We start from the raw sequence: 24,819 nt of genomic DNA on the forward strand, positions 1-24,819 counted from the left end.
AGTAGATTCCTGAGACATCATGAAGAGCCCTGCCTCAAATCACATAATTCATGACAGAGAACTGGAATCTGAAAGAGAAACCAACCTCTTGGACTTGGTCCTGGCCTCACTTAATAAACCTGGTGAGACAAGCACAGGGCTGGTATCTTCTCAGAGCCTCCACATGGCTGGTTCAGAGGAACATCCTTCCTCCCTGCACTGACAGCCCCTGGAGGAGACCCAGACAGAGAGTGAGCTGAGGCTCCCCTTCCCAGGTAAACTCTCTTCAGCCTTTTGCCACGGGAAGGGAAGAATCTGGAAACACATCTCTGGATTATCACGATTTCCAAATGAGTGGCTCTATCCAACTGAGATCGCTCCATTTGCTGACAAATGCTATTGTCAGCAAAGAGCAATGTGTCCATGTTCGTAAATTACTGGAAGGCTGACTTCAGATACGTCGTGTCTTCAATCCTTGAACACTTAAGAATAGGGATTGTGTCTATTCTTTTCCGAAGGCTCCTAGCCAAATTCCCAATACAGAGACATTACGCTTGCCATGTAATCTTTCTAGATACTCATTAACTCACTAACCATTGGCCTTAGAACATTGTACCTTGAGGGCACTTCTTCAAATTCAAACCCGGTGGACAGTGTATGAAATGTGCAACATCTTATTACGATGTGAGGTGACTCATTCATCAGTGTGGGATCCCTACATTGCCATTCAGAGAATCGATAAATCTTGTGATTTACTTTCAAGTGGCTCTTTTAATTTTTTGAAGGGCCAAATGACAACTATTTCTTTCTTTTGGTCATAGCTCTCGATAAATCGATTGCCTGGGCTCACCTACAGAGATTTCGCTTCAACTGACCCCCAATGGAGCCCAGGCTTTGGAATTCTTTTAAATCTCTTTTGATAATTCTAATGCTCAGCCAGGCTTGAGAACTATTAATTTAAAGTCTGAATTTCGGCTCTATGACATATTTAGTATCCATGATTTATTTGATGGCAAGTCTTTGGTCAAGAATGTAACATCCAATTATAACACAGATCCCACGGGTAAGATCAGATTTAGGATTTTCCATGAGATTTCCAGAAATGTACTGCAGCAACAATCAAGTATTGTTGGATATTTTCTATTTGTCTAATACCCTCCGAAGAAGCACTAGGAGAAACCGGTTTTCTTAAATCTGTAGCTCAATTTAGGGAGAATGACTTCTTTGCAGTATTAAGCCTTCCAAACCATGAACATTATTTATTCCTGACTTTGTTTAGGTCTTATATCAGCCAGGGTCCAGTGACGAGATGGAAACCAGATCAGTCATTTGAATGGGGAAATTTTAATATAAAAATTTATGTCCAGGGCGCCTGGGTGGTTCGGTCAGTTGAGTGTCCGACTTCGGCTCAGGTCACGATCTCATGGTTCGTGAATTCGAGTCCCGCGTCCAGCTCTGTACTGACAGCTCAGAGCCTGGAGCCTGCTTCCGATTCTGTGTCTCCCTCATTCTCTGCCCCTCCCCCGCTCATGCTCTGCCTCTCTCTCTCAAAAATAAACGTTAAATTTTTGTAAATATCAAAAATATTTTTTAAATATTAAAAAAAAATTGTATGACCAGTACAGCTAGAACAAAGGTGGGTATCTATTCTTACAAGGGTAGAGGGTGACCCTAAGGGGTACGGAAGGAGCAACCACCAAAAATAGATACTCCCTCTGGATAGTGAGGACATGTGAAAGGGTCCCCTTCCCCACCACCAAGGCTGAGGTTCAGACCTCTCTGGAGGAGGCGTGGCTACCATGGGCAGCTGCAACCCACGGGTGATGGGGAAGCAGGGAGGGCCGCAGCTGACTCCCAGGAGTGACCAACCACTGTGCAGTGGGGGACGTTCCTGGAGGGCACGGGCTGAACCGCTGCCTACGCAGGACAGAACTTCCGTGATAGTGGGTGGGTGGGGGTAGTAGCTATCAGGCACGCACCCCCAACCTCAGAGAGAAAATTGTCACTCTTTTACCAGATCTCTTTTCTTGATGGTTTTAGAGGCTGTGGGCAACACCCAGGGAAAATCACGATGCAGTTCTACGAGAACCCAGCCCTTTGTTAACAGAAGGATATGCTGCTTATGGTAGCAAGAGCAGCCTTTAAAAAGGAAAATGTGGATACCAAAGAAATCTCGGTTACCTGTGTTGAAAGGGAAGACTTTTGCTGCTAAGCCAGCAGCCCTCGCCCCAGGGCACTGGGCTCCCCGGGGGGCCCTCCAGCCTCGCCTCAACTGGGTCCAGAATCGGTCCTTCCCCACCACCAGCCTTCTCTTCCACAGCGCGGGGGATCTGATCTTCCGCATACGAAGCACAGATCCGGGCACAGAAAGACAGAATCTCTTCTGACTAATTTTCAGAGGAGCCAGGGGCAGAGGCTCTTCTGTGTAAAGGCAGAGACGTGGCTGGACGGATGTTGTGGCAGAGAAAGAAACAAGAGTGGGTGAAGGAACAAGGAGATTCAAGGCATTGTCCATCTGGCAAGAAAGGGGACGGGAAAAAGACAATAATGCCTCAGGGGCTGTAAACTATTTATGATTCCAGATCGATATCAAAAGAGCCGTATCAGAAACTAGTTTTGGAGAGGAAATTGGTGAACTTTGCTTCAGGACAGGATACGGTGGATAAAATCATCTTAGGGCTGCTTTTCAAATTTAAGCAAGTGACCTGATCTGAGGCCAAGGGCACATAAGGGAGCCTGTTGGGAGTTGGAACAGGCTACTTGGGGCTGCCTTGGCACTTCCGACCCCCTGCCCTATCTCCAATGTCTGCCGAAACCTTACCCCGGCTCCAGACCCAGACCCTGCCCCCTCGCTACTGCCCTCCACGTTCTCTTCAGATTCGTCCTCCTCCAGCAGCTGGCAGAGGGAGGAGAAAAGTCCAAGGATGCTGGAGCCCAGGTGGCCATGAAGTGTTGCTGCGCGACATCACTCAGTAGCTTGAGGAGACCCCACACAGGTGTGACACAGGGCCCCAGAGACAGTCACTGGAGAAAGAAGAGGCTTCCCACGAAAGAAATAGGGCTCTTCCTGAGCTAGGAGCCCTGCAAGAGATTTTAATTTAATGTTACCTTGACGCCAGCTCACAAAGAGGAAGAGGCTTCCTTGAATTCTCTGCAATTCCGAGTAGTAGTGCGAATGTGTGTATGTGTGCATATCTCTGTGTGTGTTTGTGTGTATGTGTGCGTTCAGATGCAGCCCCCTTGAGAAAGGGGTAAAAGCAGGTTGAGTGGGATTTTTAAGAGGAACCTATATGAGTACCCAGGGCATCGTGGAAAACTCTATTTTAAAAGAACTGATCCTGGGGCACCCGGGTGGCTCAGTTGGTTGAGCGTCCAACTTTGGCCCAGGTCGTGATCTTGTGTCCGTGAGTTCGAGCCCTGCTTCAGGCTCTGTGCTGACAGCTCAGAGCCTGGAGCCTGTTTCCGATTCTGTGTCTCCCTCTCTCTGCCCCTCCCCCGTTCATGCTCTGTCTCTCTCTGTCCCAAAAATAAATAAAAAACGTTGAAAAAAAAATTTTTTTTTAAATTAAACATATTCGGGGCGCCTGGGTGGCGCAGTCCGTTAAGCGTCCGACTTCAGCCAGGTCACGATCTCGCGGTCCGTGAGTTCGAGCCCCGCGTCAGGCTCTGGGCTGATGGCTCAGAGCCTGGAGCCTGTTTCCAATTCTGTGTCTCCCTCTCTCTCTGCCCCTCCCCCATTCATGCTCTGTCTCTCTCTGTCCCAAAAATAAATAAAAACGTGGGAAAAAAATTAAAAAAAAAATTTAAAGAGCTAATCCTTCAAATTACACGTTTTGGATAGCCCTCATTTTTTTTCTGTTTGGAAGGAAAACATTCCTGTTCTTAGAGCTGACTCTTCTGGCGGTCCTTCAGCTAAGGACACAGCGCAGTGCAATGACAAGGGAAGGGGCTGAGGTCCTGCTTTGACATTAAGCAGGAGCTCTGTGATGCTGGGAAAACATGTGCCCCCTCCCAGCCTCATTTCCACTCTGTAAAACAGGAGGTCAGCCCCAGTTATTTCTGGTGTAGAATTTTCATTCCAGAGGCTCAGCGTCCTTTGTAAAACCCACACTGCTGGTAAGCAATCACCCTATCCCCTGCATAGCCCTCCGCCAGCTCAAGAACCACATGCTGCTCCCTTGCTCTCGGTTCTGTTGTAGACATTTCCGATGGGCGGGGAAGGGGCTCAAAGGAAAGGACAAGCCTCAAGACCACCCAAGTGCCCAGCAGTTCTTTTCCTTCCCATATGTTGTCTTTGCCAACCCAGCCGTGTGACGCCAGCTCTGTCTACCCATGGATATGGAAGACGCACTTGGCCCACAGGGCCCTGGCTGGCAGGTGCACTCAATGCTCCTGGATCCTCTTCTCTTAGTATGCAGGTGTGTGTGGTTGGGAAACAGGACTGCAACTTGACCATGCCCGCCCCCTCCACAGCCCCCCCCCCCCCACCGCCGGCTTTGGGGAATAGGAGTGGCTGGCAATCGAGAAAGCTGCAGAGAAGCTTATGCTGTGACATCCCGCTCTTAGACCCTCAGCATTCCTCCCAGGATGCCCACCCCTCTCTCCTGCTGTCTGAGGAGCTGGAAGCAGCCTCCTGGATCCTCTGGGAGAACAAGGTGATTTCGGTCACACATATTTCTATGACATGGATGTCCAAACAGGAAACCAAAAGGAACTGGCTTTTTAGTTTGGGGGGGTTTTTTTGTTTTGTTTTGTTTTTTTAAGGCAGCACGCGGCCAGGGATGGACAAGACGAACATTACTGCCGTAATTCTAAATGCCTGCAGCTTAAGAAATCCACCACCGGATTGAGGTAACCGGATACAAAACGACTTGCACTGTTTAGAAAGTAAGGTTTCTGCACCATGCACGGGCTGTGCGCGCCTGTATTTAGAAGTCAGCGCAGGACCTCAGCTGACGCTTCCGCACCTGCCAGGAGTTGCTGATGTGAACCAGGTGGCCTGCTTCAAGCCAAATTCAATTACCCAGATGGCAACTGTTTCCTAATTCAAAGCTTTAACATTGGCCTTATTTTTTTTTTCCATTATGAAAAATGAGAGGGGGCAGAAAATACATAGAGTCTGAGCACTTCTGGTTTATGAGATTAGAGGCAAGATAGGGAAATGGGTCCCTGGCCTCCCCCAGCTCCCTGCAGCTCCGGCCTGCAGCGCGGTGCCTGGATGACTGGCTGCTTGTTCCATGAACAGCAGCGGCGGCCCTACTCCTGGGCCCCTCCTTGGGAAGCTGTAAGGATTCTCCCTTGCTCATTAGCGATTGCATTCGCAGATGGTCTCTCTCTCTTTTTGTGCTGTGTTTTGTTTTGTTATTTAAGGAGAAGGGAAAAAATAAGAAGACGACATTGCATTTGGAGACCATGCCTTCTTTTTCCTAAGGAGGTTCTGCCGTGTCAGTCCTCCCGGTTCAGAATGTGGCTATTCAAGCGTCTCATTCTCACGGTGAACATGTCCCAGTGGGCTGCTGGTGCCGTGCGTTAGCAGTGGGTTCACTTCCCCGGTCCTCACCTGTGGCTTGGGGAGAACCAGTTCAGACAGGTGGAGAGCCCAGCGGCCCCCACCCACCCCGCTCCTGCCCTCTGCACTCTGGTTACTGCCGCAGGCTGGCAGAATATCGGCAGACGGGCCCACGGTTGGGTAAAGGAGGTTGGTGGGGGGAGAGAAAAGCCAGCGTCAAGTAGATTCTGTGCTCACGCCCTTCTCCTCTAGAAGAATTTTCGTGGACGACTTCCTCCTTCTTTCGGTCTTCTTTCTCTCAGACTGAGTAGGAGTTTGAAATCGGGACACTTCCTCACGCGTTTTGGACAGTTACTGTGTGGCCGGGCGACGTTCCAATCATTCAGGTGTATCGTGTCAGTTGATGGTTGTGGCGGCCTGGTGGTGGAGTTACTGATAAAAAGGTCCAAGAGTTTCGTGGGAACAAGGAAAATGCTGTTGCTCGGGAGACGTATTTGACTGGGGTCCTGTCTTTTGATCGGCCGTCTTGAGTCTACTGCCTCTACCGTCATTGCCAAGTCCCCCCAACTGCCCCTTCCCCGCCTCCCCCTCCGCTCCCCCCACCATCTCTCCTAACACCCTCCGCCGCCATGCCTCCCACCAGACGCTAAATGTCAAATGGATGGGGATGTCCGCAAATAAAAAACAAAACCAAGAGTTGAGATTTGTTTATACACGAACATCTTCTGCTTGAACTAGCTGGACAACTGAAGCTAACGTTTGCGTTAATTTGGCCTCTTACGCTGTTTTTCCTTACCCTCTCTTGTCCCAGTCTTTACATGGGGAATTGGGAGCCGGGTGGCTTAACTTTCCTTTAGTCTGGGGAATTGCCTCAAGAGCTGGTCTATGTGAGCCGTGGAAACCGACCAAGTCCTGGGGCGCCTGGGTGGCTCAGTCGGTTGGGCGGCCGACTTCGGCTCAGGTCATGATCTCACGGTCTGTGAGTTCGAGCCCCACGTCAGGCTCTGTGCTGACGGCTCAAAGCCTGGGGCCTGTTTCAGATTCTGTGTTTCCCTCTCTCTCTGACCTTCCCCCATTCATGCTCTGTCTCTCTCTGTCTCAAAAATGAATAAACGTTAAAAAAAATTATAAAAAAAAAAGAAACCGTCCAAGTCCTTGGCCTATCTGGAATTCAAGTTTAACAGAAAACCATTAGAAAAACTGAAAAAAAGGCCCGCAACTCCTCAGCTACTTGAGCTACCTTCTAGGGATAGGCTGTTGTAGGCTAACAGACTGTTAAAATTATGTCCAAATCCCAGGTGTGTGTGTGTGTGTTGTCATATCCAGAAATGTAAAGTCTCTGTTTGGGGGAAGCAGTGGGTAGTGGGAATTAAGGATGCATGTGTGTGCACAAAAAGCAAAACAAAATTAGCGTGTTATCTCAAAGATACGTGGGGAGACACAGATGTCTTGGGAATCTGAATTCAATAAGATCAGAAGAGCTTTGATAAATGGCCTGATTGCGAAGGCTTAGCCCGGCGTTCTGGGACTGCCAGAGAAATCTCTCCAGAGCACAAATCTGATCATGCTACCACCTCCCTGCTTCAAACCCTGCCGTGTCTCCCCATGGCCCACAGGATGAAGTCCAAGCCCTTAGACTGGCATCCCGGGCCCTCCACGACGTGGACCCTGCTCACCTCCCCAGGCTGATCTCCTGCTTCTCTCCCCCTCACTGGTGACACTCCAGCCATTTTAAATTACCGGCTCCCGGGGCGCCTGGGTGGCGCAGTCGGTTAAGCGTCCGACTTCAGCCAGGTCATGATCTCGCGGTCCGTGAGTTCGAGCCCCGCGTCAGGCTCTGGGCTGATGGCTCGGAGCCTGGAGCCTGTTTCCAATTCTGTGTCTCCCTCTCTCTCTGCCCCTCCCCCGTTCATGCTCTCTCTCTGTTCCAAAAATAAATAAACGTTGAAAAAAAAATTAAAAAAAAAATTACCGGCTCCCAACACACTAAGTCTATGTCCTGTGGGGTTTGACTATGCCACTCCTTTTGCGTACAACCCCCCTCCTACCTCCACCCCCCTCCTCCCCAACACACACTGCTCTACCTCAGGAACTCCTACCCGTCTCTCAGGAGCCAACCGGGGAAGCCTTTCCAGCTCTGCTGACAGACGGGACCCTCCTTCCTTCACGCCCTCATGATCGATACATGCTTCCATGCACAGATATCCGGCACCCCTCGCCCTGTTACTAATACCTCTGCCTGTCTTTCTTTTAGGCCAGATGGGGAACCAATCTCTAGCCTCAAATAGAGGCTAGAGGACGTGTCTTGGTCATCTTTAGCCACCAGCAACAAGCACAGTGCTAGGCTCAGAGTAGATGCCCAATAAAGGGCTATTCTGGGTTTTGTTTCTTTGCATCAACTAGCTTTCTCTTTTGTTAAACGCGTAAACAATGTAGCATGCCAGAGGAAGGGGCTGGAAAGAAAGAGAGGAAACCTTTCTTCGGGGCTTATCTGTGGGAGTCCATATGCGGAGGTCACCCATCAACCAAAATGGCAGCCTCTAGAGTAAAAGCCAAGCTGTTAAAAATGAATTGAGCAGGTTACTATTTTTGTCCCTGACCTACTTTTGGGTTACTTTCTACTGCTAGAGTTACAAGAACTCTGGGAGTTTGTGTAAATGAACCAAACGGCTTTTCGATGGTTTTGTATTCTCTCCTTTTCACTCCACTGGAAGGAAAATCTGCACAGTCCCTGAAACCCAGTTTTCATGCAAAAAAGCATCTATGGAAGAGTGTAGATGCTCCTCAGTAGGACCGTCTTCCACGGGACTTTCTCAATTGTTTTTCCATGGAAGATTTAGCGGCCAGGAATAGCAAATCTATCCACCCCAGTGGCAGCATTCATTTCCTTAGTGCTCATGACTCTATTCCCCTGAGAACTAGAAGGGCTACACAGCAGTTATCTCCTCCTGCCTCCTCTGTGGCGGGCTTGCCCACACCGGGTTGTAAGCCTGCCCAAAGCCACGTCTCCGCTGGCCGAGCGCAGATGGGACTCTGGCAATAGACAATTTTCCGGTCTAGATCCTTTCTTTGTTGCCATTTTGGTTTGCAGGGCCCCAGTGGTCGTTGATTTCTAGAAGACAGATGATGAGGTTTCACCTGTCAGGACACTGTTAACATTCGATAGATCTGCAGTTGGAGTGAGGGGCATAGACACGTCCAGGGAGTGGATGCTGGAGGAGGAGAGCAAACCCCGGCTCTGAATGTCAGGCTTCTGTGTAGAAGCAGTGGAAAAACAACTTACCGTCTTCCCTACTAGGACTGCTTAATAAGAACAACTGATTTAAGTGGCGGCTGCACGAAAGGGATGCTGAGGGGAAACCGAGCGCTGGACTCTCTTTGGTGATAATCGTTCCCGGGACAGGCACCAAGGAAATGCTGTTTTCTGAATTTCCAGAAGCAGAACTTGAGGGCTTCAAAACTCATTAAAGGAAGAAAATATGTTCAGGAGAGTCCTAAGGAGCCCTAAGAGGGAATTAAGAGATGAGTAGAAAATGGAGGCTGTGAGGAAAAGTTGGGGGGGGGGCGTGCAGTGGGCAGATTTATTTCACTGACAGATTTCGGATATCAGTGGTGTGCCCAGCGCCGTGCTGGGAGATAATCTGTCTGCTGCTGGACAGGAGAAAAGAGATCTTCAATGGTGGGATAGACGCGGTCTCAGAGGAACTTTGGACGGTGAGAAGAGCTGGCTTTAATGCAGTGACAGTGGTAACTAAACGGCTTTCTGGGGGACCTAGGATATAACGAAAGATAAAGATGCATGCTTCCAATTGTTTCCACACCGACTCGCACGCGAGCTGGGCCAAAAGGACTTTTCAGCAAGTGCTTGTTCAAAGTGCTAGCACTCTTGGCTCAAAGGACTCACTTGCATCATATTTTTCATACATCTGCTGACTCGATTCACAATGGCTGGGCCAAGCCTCCCTGGTTGTGTCAGATCCTCCTCGAGGCCATCCACTCTTGGCAGCCTTGGGTCTACGAATGCTGAGTCTCCAGGGCCAATCAGTTTCATTGTGACCCAAGCTAGGAGCTTAAAAAGAGCTGATAGGATGAGAGGCAGGTAGAATAGAGAGGCAGAACTTGCCCAGCTATCTCTTCTGGAAGTATTGCTTCTCCCCGGCACTGCTCTAGGAGTTGGAAGAGGTACACAAAACTCAGCCACTCTCCTGGGACCATCCAGTGTCAATTACTCCCTGGGCCTCGGGGCCTTCATTAAAAAAATGAAGGCAGTGTTCCATCTCGAAAGTTCTATTCAGAAGCCTCTCCCGAGAGGAAGAAAGAAGGGTTTCCCAAGAAAAGGACTTTTTTCTCCTTTGGTCATCTATATTTTAAAGTGCCTCTCTCAGGGGCGCCTGGGTGGCGCAGTCGGTTAAGCGTCCGACTTCAACCAGGTCACGATCTCGCGGTCCGTGAGTTCGAGCCCCGCATCGGGCTCTGGGCTGATGGCTCAGAGCCTGGAGCCTGTTTCTGATTCTGTGTCTCCCTCTCTCTCTGCCCCTCCCCCGTTCATGCTCTGTCTCTCTCTGTCCCAAAAATAAATAAATAAAACGTTGAAAAAAAAATTAAAAAAAAAAAATAAAGTGCCTCTCTCAAAGGGCGTCTGGGTGGCTCAGTCGGTTGAGCGTCTGACTTCGGCTCAGGTCACGATCCCGTGGTCTGTGGGTTCGAGCCCCACATCGGGCTCTGTGCTGACAGTTCAGAGCCTGGAGCCTGCTTTGGGTTCTGTGTCTCCTTCTCTCTCTCTCTGCCCTTCCCCGCCTCATGCTCTGTCTCTCTCTCTCTCTCTCTCTCTCTTTCTCTCTCTGTCAAAAATAAAGAAATATTTTAAAAATTTAAAAAATAATAAAGTGCCTCTCTCACATCTGAGACACCTGCACCTCAGTGCTGCCATGCTGTCCCTCTGTCTTGAGTCCACAGACCTGTCCAGAGCTCCATATGACAACCAGGTGGGTATTCCTTCTACTACTCTTTCCCAGAAGACATTTGCAACTCTTACTTCTTGACCATACTTTTCACCTTCACCTCTTAAAATTAGCCATTCACTCCTGGCAATAACCTTTACTCCTAAAAACACCCCTAAAGACTGCCCAGAAGTGCCTAGACCATATCACCTGGGGGTACTGTTTAGAGAAAGCATCAACCTTAGAGGACCCAGAGTGAAGCCCTTTCTGATATTCTGAAATTTTTTGTTGAATTATGTTTCTTTCAATAAGACTGCAATGGCAAGTGACATTATCAAAAACCTTGAAAATGGATTGGGATTTGCCTCTGGAGGTGGTCAGGTGGATCAGAACGAGGGTGGGGGTGTGTGTGTTGATCTATTTCGGGTGTTTCTACAAAAGAAAGGTTCTCTGCCTTAGGGGTTGCACAGCAGGCTGATGAAAAGTGGGGCTCGGTGGGGAAAGGCTCTAGTCGAGGTCTTCTTGGTTATAAGAGGAGAGGTGTGTAGGAAGTGTGAGGACAGCAATGTTGGAAGCAATTGGTCTCCCCTCCACCCTAACTTCCTTGGTGCTATGCTCAGATACCAAACTTCAGAAGTAGGAGGATGGCAGGGTGCCTGGGTGGCTCAGTCAGTCAAGCCTCTGACTTCAGCTCAGGTCAAGATCTCAGAAGGTGGTGAGTTCCAGCCCCGCGTCAGGCTCTGTGCTGACAGCTCAGGGCCTGGAGCCTGCTTTGGGTCCTGTGTCTCCCTCTCTCTCTCTGCCCCTCCCCTGCTTGCACTCTGTTTCTCTCTCTCAAAAATAAATAAACACTAAAAAGCAGTTTTGTGAAGGCCAGGCAATGTACAGATCTTAGTTGACACTTCTTACATTTTTATGCCTTTTCCCCACTCTGGAATATAGCTAGAACTTTGAGGTCTTCCAGGAAGGACCTTCAGCAATCTTCCAGAAGCCAAATAAACAGCTCTAGAGACAAAGGGAAATGCCTTGATCTATCACAGTTATATTCTTGAATGAAGAAAAAAAAAAAAAAAGAGGTAGTTTTACTTAAGAAGGGAGAAAAAGGACATCAGCTGGCAGGAAACATCTACATCATTCAGCCTTATCCTTTCTACATTTTGTTGTTTTTCCTGCTGTACTTTTCCCATTCAGACTAGGGCCCAGGGGATGATTAATCTTAAACAAGCTAAGAGATCTTTAGCAAGCAGAGGCCTTCTAGGGGTTAACAGTAATGGGGGCTATAAGGGCTTCTCCATGAACCATTTTCTAGAGTCCTGGAGACAGAGCCCTGATAATGGTCTGTAACTGGTTTTGAATGGCCAGAACCCTGTTCTGGACTTGGGGGCTCTTTCCCTAGCAGTCACGAATTTGAATTCCTCTGCTTTTCATGGGGGGATGTAACCAAGCCTGGAGATCCCTGGAGGAGGCACCAGCCCTTAACAAAGCCTTCTTCGGCGAGAGGAAGAGACTCCTGTAAGAAACAGTATCTTTTAAGAAGTAATAGAAATTACCCTAAAGTTCTGATAATACAGTTTTCATTTTTCCTTTTCCCCTTCCTTCCTTCCTTCCTTCCTTCCTTCCTTCCTTCCTTCCTTCCTTCCCTATTTCTTTCAAGCTTCTTATCTTTATCTGTTCATGTTAAATTAATACTTAGGGGCACCTGGGTGGCGCAGTCGGTTGAGCGTCCGACTTCAGCCAGGTCACGGATCTCGCGGTCTGCGAGTTCGAGCCCCACGTCGGGCTCTGGGCTGATGGCTCAGAGCCTGGAGCCTGTTTCCGATTCTGTGTCTCCCTCTCTCTGCCCCTCCCCCGTTCATGCTCTGTCTCTCTCTGTCCCAAAAATAAATAAACGTTGAAAAAAAAAATTTTAAATTAATACTTAGAGTCCACAGGGCCAACTTTAACTTGGTTAGGAAGTTAATATTTTCCTTGTTTTTTGTAGGCATTCCCAGACGCATACTGACTTGCTCCTGCGAAACTTGTGCTTTCCTATAGTCTCTCTGACTTCCTGAAACCCTTGTCAGTAATCAATACTCTGCTTTCTAAAGGTTGGAGAACTTCAACCATAGCAGCCTCTGCTAAGAAGCAGAAGCTGTAACAGGAGGGAAGTCCCACAGCGCAGCCAGGCCAGGGCTTGGGGTGGGGGGGGTGGGGGGGGTGGGGGGGTGTCCCAGGGCTTATCATCATACGCCAGGCCCAGAGTCCCTCAGAACAGCCAAGGTTGCCCTGGCAAAGGCGCTGTGGTACCAGGTGGGGGGGCCCTCAAACATCTCCCCACCGAGTCAGCGCCTTTTGCTAAAGACAGGCATTGCTTTAGGCTTGTGTTCCTTCCCTAAAAACCGAATCCCCATACCGGGCAAGCAGGTTTCTTTCACACAGCAGCTTAAATAAATTCACTGGACGCCCTTTGGGTGGTCACTGGGGTCATGAAGAAAAGCATGGGGAGAGTGCTCGGGCCTTCTGCAAGACCAGCTCAGACCCATTCCTCCTGGGGCCGAGGGGGAAGTAGATCACGCGGATCCCGGACCACAGGAGGCATTTGGCGGGGGGGGCACCGAGAGACTGGGGAGGCGATCCGCAGGTGGGCGCTGGGCTCGGACTGCCCAGGGAGGCGGAGTCCCTCAGGCAGGCGCTGGCTACCATCACACCCGACCCCCCCACCCCTACCCCGGAGCGCCCTCGGTCCCGGAGGAGCGCCCTGATACACTGGAAAGGCCCCTCCGCGCGAGGTTTCTGTCCCCAGTCCGCAGAGATTCAGGGAGCCCAGTTCCGAAAGCGTGCCCGCACCCACTGCGGACCTCGCTTGTCCTACAAAGCAGGCGGGTCACTCTGGGCGGCGGGAGGAGGGGCGCGAGAGCTGCAAAGCCGCCGAGTCCCAGCGGCCCGGGAAGCCGGCGCGCCCCGCAGTGGCGCGGCCGCGGCCTCCCGGGACGTGGGCACGCGCGCCCCAGGCCCCGGCGCCCTCCTGCCGGGAGCCCCGACTGGCCGCAGCCGGCGCGGCCCCGGCCCGGGGGCGGGGTTTGGGGCGGGGGCGGAGCCAGGCCCGCGGCCGGTGTCAGGTTGCTCCGGTAACGGTGACGTGCCGCGGCGTGGGCGGGGCAAGCACGCAGGTTGCATATTTTAGGAAGTGAGGAGGAGGCGCGGGCTCGAGCTGCGGCTGGGTCTGGGGCGCGGAGCAGCGGCGGGAGGAGGCGGACACGTGGCAGCAGCAGCGGTAGCAGCCCCAGCGGCGGCATCGGCCCGAGCCGCCGGCCGGTCTCCCTCCCTCCCGCCCCGCGGCAGCCCTAGCTCCCTCCTCTCCGCTCCCCCGGCCGCGCTAGCTCGGCCGGGAGCTGCTCTCTTCTTTCCTCTCTGATTCTCGAGCGACAGGACCCGGCGCCGCGCACAGACCTCCGCCACCATGGGGAAAGGGGTGAGTGTGCGGCGAGCCCGGGGAGGGGCGCGGGGCGCCGGGAGGGAGGAAGGAGGAGGAGGAAGTCAGGAGGGCGACCGCAGCCAGCGGGAAGCGGCGAAGGAGGAAGCGGCGCGGCGCGGCGTGGACGGGCAGGCAGGCAGGGCGGCCAGGCTTAAAAGACGACGCACTTTGGAAATGGAGGGAGCGCAGCCCTGGGGGCCCGGCGGGTGGGGGGAGGGGGCGCCAGGGGACGGCGGGCGGCAGCGCGGGGCGGGCCGCCGACCCCGAGTCCCAGCGCGCCGCGGGCCCGGGGCTCCTGGAGGCGGCGCTCGGGAGCCGCGGGGCTGGGAGGAGGAGAGCGGACGCCGCGGGGCGGCCCGGGGAAGGCGCTGGCCGCCGCGGCATCCCCGAAGCCGGCTCCCCTCCCTCCCTCCGCCCGCCCTCACCTCCCATCTCTTGCCTTCCCTTTTCCTTCCGCCCTCCGTGCCCAGAGGAAAGGCGTGCTCCTCCCCTTCCCTTGGGGCGCGCTGCCCGGGCCCCTCCCGGGCTGCCTTCCCACCGCGGCCCCGGCCCGGGCGCCGGCGGGGGCTTCCGACGCGGGGGCTGCGCTGGGGGGGCGAGGCGCCCGGTCCCGACGGCGCTGGGGCTTAGCCCGTTTCCCGCACTGGCGGCCGCCCTCCCCCTTCCCCCCTCCCCCCCCCCCCCAAAAACTGGCTTCCCCTCACTGCGGAGCCGGTCGAGCTGGCTAGTGCCAGAAAGGGTGTGTCTTCGCCGCCCTAAGATGGCCTTTAAGGTATACTTTTGCGAGCTTTAATGGGACGCCTTCCATAAACACTAGATGCGCCCTGGGGCGGCTGGAGTGGTCATTTCCTTGGTGGGGAGGGACGAGTAGAGTTTTCTTGGGGGGTGAGTCTGCTGGGGGGACAGGCTGGCACACCAGGGCCTCTGGGTACAATCAACTCGAAAAAGGACTGCAGGCGGGGGGGGGGGGGGCAGGACGCGGGGGTAGGAGCGCCGAGGCATTCCCGAAGGAACCAGGGGTCTCCGGGGCAGGAGAGGACAGTGCTGGAAGCTCCGGGAACCCCAGAGAGAGCCACAGCTCGTTTCTGTGTTTCTGTAACCGGTAGCCGTGATAACCCGGAGCCGCAGCAGAAGACTGAGCCCCAGACCCTAACGGGGCTAAAGTCAAGTGAGAAAAGTTTATACCAGATAACAGCCCAAAGTTATCAGTTCATGGGTTAAAATGACCAGGTCGTGAGAACACGGGTAGGAGAGAAGCCTCTCCGTTATCTGCCGGGTTTGCACAGTGCGGGCGTCTGGTAGGTCTCTGGAGGTTTTTAGGGCTCTGCAGTGTGGAGTCAGAGGTGGGGGTAGAGGCAGGGTGCATTCTTTGGGGATTCTTAATTTTGGATTTTGAAGGCGGTAATTAGAAGGGCTCGGACGTGGTAGAAAGAGTATGGAGAAGTGGAGTGGACGATTGGTATCTTTTAAAAGCACAGAATGTGGCAGAGCTGAGTGCCAGCCTCCGTGTTCCCCACGACAGAAAAGTGGGTTAGTGGCCTGTGCTTGTAGCAAGCATTCTGTCAAACCTTAGGTCATTCCCATAAACGAGCCCTGTAAAGCTCACCCCTTTATCTCTCCCCCCGCAAAAAAAAGGAAAGAAGTTAATTTCCTGAGCCGGACATTACTGATTTTGGGGGGTGTAGTGATCATGGATGTGTACCCGAGGCCTAGGAAGGTGAAGTGACTTGCTCAAGGTCAAATGGTTGGTTACTGACACACCAGACTTGCCTGATTTCTGAGCAGCCTGTGGTTTTCCCAGCCTGAACACTCCCCTCCTTAACGTTGCCTTAATGTGCAGAGCTCCAGCATTATTCTTCATGTGAAACGGGGGTCTTTGTGATAATTGAATTAATGGACCAGAGAGACGTCTGAGTAACTAAGTTGTATCCACATATCTGTATGTTTGTATATCCACGTATCTGTATGTTTTGTAACCGAACACATGCACCGCAGTGGTGAAGATCACACATCTGGGTTGTGGGGGTTCACCCAAGATGTCTTACGGATCCTAAGAAAACACCAGCGGCCGGTAGACGCCAAATCGAATTACAGCTGGTCCACGGGATGATACGCCGCTTATGTGCCCGGGTCGTAGTTAGTGTTTTGGGTGCTCTGATAAATTAATTGAACATTAAGGAGGGTGGGGGGGAGACGTGTGTGTTGGTTGGTGGTGATTCTCCTCGGATAGCCTTTCCCCCTTTAGTCCCCAGTGACTTATTGTGATAGTCCAAATGCTCAGAAGGATATTTTCTGCTGAAATGTTGGGATTTTTCCACATGGGGATTAAAATGTGGGTGGAATGGTGACAAAAAAAAAAACCCTGCTGATAATTGGTTAACCAAGAAGCCTGTGCTGGCAGCTAATTTTTAAGGTCATTGTTAATTTCTTCCCTTCCACTTCCCGCTGCCGTGGGGGCCCAGGTTTTGATGATACTTCAGGTGATTTTATTTCTCCTTACAAGCCTAGCCCCTGAGCTTTTGGGAAGCAAATAAAAGAACTGCTCCTGCTGAATCATTCCTGGATGAGATAGGATTTTGTCCTTTTTTTCATGTTGGTGTTTTTGCCAGTGACTTCGCTTAAACCGGCAGCCAGGCCTACCGCCTGCAACTGTTTGGTTCACCACAGGTACACCAAAAACTTGTGTCTTTTCTCAGGTTTACAAAAGGTGGGGGCAAGGGATGTCCCTAGGTCCTGCGGTGCAGTTCTCCATTGTTTGAATGTTAACTTAGTTACCTAGAAAATGAATCCTACCTTATTTATGGGCGGTGATTTCAAGAGGAGAAGGGGGAAAAGCTTCAGGTGAAGGTTGCACAGGGAACACGCCTGTCAGCAGAAATCCTGGTTGTATGGTCACATTATCAACTGCTCTCTGGGAGCTCAACTTGAAAGTGTGACTGAACCGCCTCTGGCTGCTATAAAGCTAGCACTTTCGACCGAAAACATTGTGAGGCAGAGTCCTCAGGGTGGAAAGTTGCCCAGGCCTGGCCAGGAGCAAGCGGAGCCCTCACGGGAGGAACTGGTGACCAGCACTGGGGCCAGACCAGAGGGCTGGGATTGCATCACACCCCTTTGCCTGTTAAGCGGTTCAGTGTGTGAGTATGACAGGCTCCCCCCTTGGGGTTCTTTCTGTACGTTCTGAGGGTGTATCCTCTTTTGGTAACTTAACTGGTTGCTAATTTGTAGTGTTCTTTGCCAGTAAGTTTGTAACACTCTAGTGACTCACCTTTGGGTGGGAGGGTAGGAAAGGAGGAGGTCCGCATCATAAATCGGAGAAGGCTGAGAATAGGCTAACCCCTGTATCCCTCCCTCCCTAATTCCCCTCCCCGAAGGAGGATTTTTCAAAATCTAGTACCTGTTCATCCAGGTGGGGGCTGAAACTGAAAACGTACAGACCTCTGGAAACGTTATTGCCAAATCGCATTTGAAAATGAAAAGTGAATTCAAAATTACAAAGCACAACGGACTGGGTACTCAAACATGCTCCATCCCAGAACCCCTCGGAGCTGTTGGTTCGGGATGATTGTAGCAACAAATTAACAGTTAAGTGGCTTTCTGTTCAAGGCAGGCTCTGTTCTCTTAAATACAACCAAACTTCAGAATGAGAAAAAGGCTCTAACTATTTAGAAGGATGGTGTATGTGAAAGTAAGTAAAATTAGTTTGTTGATTTAAAAACAAAAAGGTAAAAAAAAAAAAGTTTTTAAGTCCCTGAAGCTTCAGGTTCTTGACTGGCCCTTAGGTGGACCTACTCGCCCTGAGGACCAAGCAAAGTCATCTCTGTTCTGTCCAGCGTGAGGTCAGTGCAAGTAAACATCACCGCTTTCGTGGGGCTCACCAAGTGCTGGGCACTGAGGGAAGATAATATCTTCATTAACTGTAGGTTTCCTGTTCACCCGTTAGTCTTAAGCCCTTCAAAACCAGAGAAGGATTTTTCTTTCACCTGGAAAACATATTAAGGATTGAAAATCATAGGAAATACCATTAATGACCCTCCAAAGGAAAGCCCAGTGAAAGAATCTGTTGACATTGTTGACCTATTTAATAACATCTTAGAGTCTTTGACTACTTTCACTTTTCAAGCAAGGGACTTTACATCTTTTGAGTCTTTGTAAAAGTTGCAAAAGGGGGTGGGGGGGGCAGCGTGCTTTTCAGCCATCTGTGATGGGAGGAAGGTGAACGCTTGTACCGCCGTGCCTTCTTGCTGCCCGGGGCTCTCTGCCAGCCAGCAGGCCAGAAGAAGAAACATGAGTGTCAGATCAGATGGGCTCACAGTAATCAGAGTGGCTGCGTTTGGACAGCACGGCGCTGGGCAGAATGTTCCCCAGCCCTGCCAGAGCTGTCCAGTTCTGAGTTGCTCTGCAAACACATGCCCAGTAACTAACTGATCACGCGAAGTGAAGAGAATGTGAAAGTCCACTGGCTATTTTTTTAAGCTCTCCTTCGTTTCTATATTTTTGGAAAAGGAGACGTAACCAAGTCAGGTTTGAACTTTCTCACGTTGCTATGAATTGAGTGTATGAGAGGAAGTGGATTCTTTGGCTTGAATCTGAGAGAGACTGTTCTTTGCATATGACTCACCCCATTAGTTGTGCTGGAAGTGTGTTGTCAGGAATCCACAAGAAGTTCTTCACATTTATTTGACTGATGTTTGGGTAGCAAATCCTGTCCGACTAGAGCAGTTTTCCTCTCTGGTTTCCTTTGCATCCTGAGCCACGGGAATGTGGGCCCGTACACCTCATTCCTTGGTTCCTTTGCGACTCTACGATGAATGGTATCTGAACATTAATTATCTCTGTGTCTGGTTTTGTTCACCCTCTATTTAGCAACAGCTGTTAGGTGGTTTCTGTTGGCCATCTGAGAAAAGTTGGCTCTTGGTGGCTTGTGCTTTGTCCTTGGGGTTTGTGTTGTTTGGGGGGCCTGATGGTGAAGAAGAGTGTCAGGTTGTGGGGATCGGTGGGTCTTCGTGTCTGATTTATCTTTCCAGTCCGTCGTCATGGCGAGGGCTCTCCTGCACTTTAGGGTGAATATCCTCTTGCGTTTTTCTTTCTTCTTCCACAGGATGCTTCCCTGGGGCCATATTTGTTTCATTGTTTCAGTTCAGGTGCCCTGTCTCCCGGGCCTTGTGCCGCCTGCCAGCCCTTTTAACTCCGTATCCTATGCTTCAGGGGACCAACCGAGGAGTGGTGAGGACTCAGAATTTATTCAGCCCCTCGTGGTGCTGGTGTCAGTTACTAATCCTTCTTCTCTCCACCTGACCACATCTTTTGAGTAGCACTAGCCAAAGAGGGGTCTGATAAGTTGAGAAGAGGGGTGAGGAGGGCAGCCAATGGAGGGAACAGGCAGAAAGTTTTAACTCTTTGTAACCCGGGTGCCTAATGGTAGAGGTAGGGTTAACCCCCATGAAAAAACAGGTTCGGGTGTTTGGGGTTTTGTTTTGTTTTCGTTACTAATTGGTAACTGGAAAAGCAGGGCATATTTTAAAAGAGACAGTAAATCTCTTAATACATAAAAGAGAATATATTGATCCTTAAGACATTTTGGAATCTGATTCTCAGCCCTTGCGGGAGGGTGGGCTGGCAGGCTCGTTAAGAATTTACTTACCAGCAGGTTGGGGAGGAAGGTTGAGCCTAGTTCCTTTTGGGCTGAGGGAACCCGGCTAGAGCTGGAGATGTTTTTTTTGCCCCCCAATGCCTGATGGGCCGTGGCCCAAGTTTGGAGGTAGTGAGCTGGCCTCCCAAAGGGACCCATTGCTGTGGCTTCACTACATGACATTCTTCAGCCTGCTGTACGTCCAGGTGAGTGAGAAGGAATACGAAGCCATGGTGGTCCCTTGGGTCCCCTCCTCTACAGGAGAAAAAAAGCTATTCCTTCACCGCCCGAAATGCTGCTCTGGGCCACAGAACAGCTGCAGTACTCAGGCGGCGCGTGTCCTCCCTCAACCCCAGCCGTCTCCGAGCCCTCGATCCCGGGGTAGAAAATTCCTTGCACGTAAACCAAACTACTTAAGGAGCAACTGGAGGCGAAATGAACTGGGCTTGATCATTTCTTCTATTTTCTTTCAGTTTTAATGGATGAGAGGGGCCTGGGTGGCTCAGGCAGTTAAGTGTCAGACTCTTGATCTCGGCTCAGGTCATGATGTCACAGGTTCATGAGTTTGAGCCTCACACCAGGCTCCACGCTGACAGTGCAGAGCTTGTTGGGATTGTCTCTCTCCCCCTCTCTCTGCCCCTCCCCCACTCTCCCTCGCTCTCAAAATAAATAAACTCAAAAAAAAAAAATTCTCTCTCCCTATGTCCCTCTCCACCACTCGCGTGCTCACTTGCTCTCAAAAAAAAAAAAGTTTTAATTAAGGAGTTGAAATAATACCCCAAATGAGTTGTTTTTTAAGATTAAGAGGAGTTATAGTGAGGAATGTCAGTAATTTATACGTTAATTAGAACCCAGTTATAATAGTAACCTTAGTGCAGTGCCTCGCCAAGTACCTTTACATACACGGTTGTGTCTGATACTGATGTAATAGTACACGGCCCCAGGAAGACGGGTGGGTGCCTTCCTGGCCCCCTTTTTTCCACGCAGAGGACGACGGAGCCCTCCTCCTGGCCCCTCTTCGGAGCCCAAGGCCTTTGTGTGTGGGAGTGGGTTTTCAGAAACGGTGCAGCTTTTAGGTGTTTTGTTTTCAGACTTGATGGGAGCCCCTTGGTGAGTCAGACGATCAGAAACACCTTCTCTAGACCCGTCAGGAGTCACGCCAAGTGGTATTCCCATTGTGGGGATGAGGCCACCGAGGCTGACTGTCGAGGGTCCCCGCAGCTGGCACGCAGCAGAGTGAGGAGGACCGGGGGCCTCCTGGAAGGACGTCGGCATTCCCGTCTGAAGGGCACGGACACCGGAGCTTCCCCAGAGGCCTCTCGGGGGGCACGTCCAGCAATCTTAAGAACTCGGAGCTCCCTGCTGGCCACAGGGCCATCTGTTGCTGCGGTGGGGACAGGTGGGCTGGCCAGCGCGTCTGGAACGCCTGGCTGGGGAGAGCCTCTGAAGCCCAGCCTGAGCCGGGGAGACGGTGTGCAGCGTGGAGGCCCCGGACACAGCTGTAGTGTGCACAGGCCTCAAGTGACTTAACTCTGCCATGGAAGCTTCTCTCCTACATGTCCTTGCACCTTTTCGTGTGTGCCTTTGTGAACCTGAGGATGGTTTTACCTGTCCTGTCCGCCCCGTGGATTTTACTGAAGGAGAGGAAGGCGCAGGCCGGGGTCGGGGAGTGGGGGAGGGGGGGGGTACGTGGTTTTAAGTGAGTGAACCTGATTACTACTCATGCTAACCTTGGTTTGTCCTGTGAAGAGTTTTCTCTCCCCACCTCCTGGGCGCTTTTGCCCTCTGCCCAGACCCAACGGTAGCAAAACACCTAGGGCATCTTTGAGCGGATGGAGCTCCTGGGAAGCACAGGGTGAAGTAATGACACATGTGAAGCTGTGTCACCCTGGGCAAGCCCCTGTCCTCATGGTAACGTCCCACTTCCTAAATTAGAATGGAAAAAAAAAAAAAAGCACAGACCAGAACCTAACTCACTTCATCAGTTTTACCAGTGGCCCTGGTAATTTGAGCTTCCCTCCCACTTTCTTCAGAGGCCTCATGGGGGTGCCTGAGGGGCTCCATCCATCACAGGGAGTGTGCTGGGGGCAGGAGGTGGGCAGTGTCATTGGAGTTTTGTAATTGAAGAAGTAGGAAGTAAGAGTGGGCAGGTTCCTAGAGTCAACTGACGGGGGGGAAACCACGTTTCTCATTCTCTCTCCCTTGCCGTAACCTATGTTTTCCCCAAATGGTTTTAAAAAGTAAAGAAAATGCTGTCTTCTTCCCCCCCTCCCTTTTTTAAAATTTATATCCCTTTATAAAGTTCCTTTGGGGGTTTTTATAGTCAATCTTCCCTTTTTAAAAAAAATTTTTTTTAATACTTATTTTTGAGAGAGAGCATGAGCTGGGGAAGGACATAGAGAGAGGGAGACACGGAATCCGAAGCAGGCTCCAGGCTCTGAGCTGTCAGCACAGAGCCCGACGCGGGGCTCGAACCCATATACTGTGAGATCATGACCTGAGCCGAAGTTGGACGCTTAATGGATGGAGCCACCCAGATGCCCCGTCTCCCCCATTTTTAGCATTGTTCCCCTATCCCACCCTGCACTCCTCGCCCCCAGACACACATGTACACGCACCTACGCACACAGATTTTTTTTTCTGCTTTGAATCTGTGATAATTGAGACCCATGGGGACTTCAGGAATGTTTAGTTCCTGTCACAATAAGCTAGTATTAAATCATTGTTTTATTGGTAGGGAAGAACCACACTGTCGAAGCCATCTGGTCTTCTGGACAAACTTTTCAATAGGCAATACTTAAAATCGCGAAGGAAGAGAAATTTCACATAATGATACTTCCCATGTCTCTTTCCACAACTATCCTCATTTAAAACTACGCCCTGTGTAGCATGAATTGGTGAGGAAGGGGAGGGGGTGGCTAGTAGGAAATGAAACTCCCGGCTCACTTAACCATTGATAATTGCGAGGCTGGAGGCAACATACTTTGTAAATAGGGACACAGCTTGGGTATCTGTCTGGGGCCTTGCTCTCCAATCAGTCTCTCTCCCTCTTTGGGAATGGAAAATGTTGAAAGTCTGAGGCGAAAGCATATAGGTGGTAAGGCAGAGGGATTTTAACTCTGATTTTTATATATTTATTTGTTATTCTTAAAGTTACACAATTTTATTTTTTAACACCTCAAATGGGAAAAAAAAAAAAAGTCAAGATCCTGCAGAAATGCCAGTATTCCATGGACATCCCAGTGGGGTTGGAGGAGTGGGAGGTGGGGGCTGGTTTTCATATTCTGAAATTAAACTTATTTTGATGATATTCCCTTGCGTAAAAGAGAATTTGTGAAGTATATTTTAAAAATCAATGCTACAAACCGGCCACATAGCCTTTTAGAGATTCCCTAGTCAATGCCTTCAAAATGATTTTTAAGTGTTGAGCTTTCCCATGAAATATGTGAAAGAAATCCCACTGCAGACTGTGGTTCTTGCCTGGTGGTGGCCCTGTCCTTTCTTTTTGTTTTATTTGCTTTCAGTGTGTGTGATTATTTTCCATTTTAACCCTGGCACCAGGGGCCCTGTGCAAAGAGGCACTTACAAATGTGGTTGCTCCACAGTGGAGAGAATTTCAAGAATGTTGACTATCTTTAGACCTGCTTCATTCTTCACAGATAAGATAGAAACAAAAGAACTCCACTCTGTTGGAAGAAGAAGTTGGTCAAGGAACACTGCAGAAGTGACCACCGGAGTTGAACCACGTGAATAACATAAACGTCCTTGCTTGTGGGCGACACCAGCCCATTTGGGGCAGGACTTGGCTTTAGAGCCTTGAGAAGAGGGTGTTTTCAAATTCAAGTGAACGTTGTATTTAGTCGCCACCGTCTTAGCTGCGACTGAAATAGACCTATTCCCCCTTTGATTTTTTTTTTTTTTTTTTTATTAATTTGATTTTTAGCCCAGTAAAATGTTGATCCGGACACCAGTTCCCACTTAATTCTTCAGTGGCTGGTAGAGTGAGAACTGAGTAAGGGAGAGCCACAGAATAATAGTTAACAGCACCACCCCGCATCTGTTTGAAGAAAAATGCTAATATCTCCTTCCCCTGCCCTTCTTGGGGTGGTGGTTGGTGGGAGGCAATGTGTGGGGTTGGGGTGTCTGAGCAGGGTGTGGGTGGGGGGGCGCCCCTTCTCCACAGACTGAGCTCTGGAGCACCAGGTTCAGGCTTTGTGCAGATAAGCTCAAGCATGTTAAATGGAGTGGGGGGGAGGGGTGTGTGGAACAATCTAAATTTAAACTATAGAATCAACATTTTCTCTAAAAATTGTTCCAGTTTTCCGGAGGCGTGGGTGGATCCTGTGAATTGTGTGCTAACGCACATGCTTTTCCTACACGCTGCTTATGTCAAAACATTTCCAGTGACTTTCTTTTGGGGGGTTTATTTTCAGGCTGTAGATTGGGGGTAAGAACTCTTTTTTTTTTTTTTTTTTTTTTAATAATTTCAAGGATTCTTAGGATGGCTTTTGATTAGAAGATGGAAAGGTCGGTGTTCTGATGTAAGCCCTGAAAGAACTTAAATTCGATATTAAATGACTTCTTTGCAAATCTAAGAATTTGAGCATAATAACAAAAGCCACTTAGCATTTAGGTGTTTTGTTTAAGTTAGCATTTGGTTCTTCCAGAAATGGAGGTTGGCGCTATTCTCTCCATGCTGTGGAAGAAAAACTTGAAGCTCCAGCAAGAGTCAGTGACCGACCCCAGGTTCCGTAGTGAGTGGTAGAGTGCAGATTCTAACTCAGACTCTTCTGCTCAGAATGCAAAGACCTGAGCATGATACTCCTAAGTTAATAATGGAAAGGTGATTTCATTCTTGCAGAGGGGAAGGTGGAAGGCTGTGGGATAGAGATTTTGATAGCACAGGCCCCTCCCTATTCACCCCAAATGGAAGTGACTGGCAGGACCATCCCGTGGTTGCCGTGACTTCACTGGTCTTACTGCCCTTGGGCGCGGATGGCACATCTTGAGCTTAGGACGGTTGCTTTTGTTTAGGATGTCATGTAAGCAGTACGTTTCCATGATTGTCATCCCGTTGACTATTCAGAATGATGGCTGCCCTAAAAAATGCCAAAATCCCTTGCCCCAGAATCTTCTGTTCGTTCATAATGCACAACCACCACACTTTCCCCACATTCTTTGGTAGGTTGGACGTGATAAATATGAACCTGCGGCTGTTTCAGAGCATGGCGACAAAAAGAAGGCCAAGAAAGAGAGGGATATGGATGAATTGAAGAAAGAAGTTTCTATGGTGAGTATTAGGATGCTT

At 50.3% G+C, this 24,819-nt stretch overlaps 1 protein-coding gene across 1 annotated transcript in view; it reads left to right on the forward strand.

Annotated features, from left to right (window-relative positions):
- Nucleotides 1-13,623: 13,623 nt before the first annotated feature.
- Nucleotides 13,624-24,819, forward strand: part of ATP1A1 (ATPase Na+/K+ transporting subunit alpha 1) — a 30,315-nt gene continuing 19,119 nt past the window's right edge. The window contains exons 1-2 of the mRNA XM_040471420.1: nucleotides 13,624-13,879; nucleotides 24,697-24,801. Coding sequence (XP_040327354.1) covers nucleotides 13,868-13,879; nucleotides 24,697-24,801 — 117 coding nt within the window. The 5' untranslated portion in view covers nucleotides 13,624-13,867. The remainder of the gene's footprint in view (nucleotides 13,880-24,696; nucleotides 24,802-24,819) is intronic.

This window comes from Herpailurus yagouaroundi, unplaced genomic scaffold, assembly GCF_014898765.1.
Source record: "Herpailurus yagouaroundi ecotype Mexico unplaced genomic scaffold, PumYag 77, whole genome shotgun sequence".
In the NCBI taxonomy this organism is placed as follows: domain Eukaryota; kingdom Metazoa; phylum Chordata; class Mammalia; order Carnivora; family Felidae; genus Herpailurus; species Herpailurus yagouaroundi.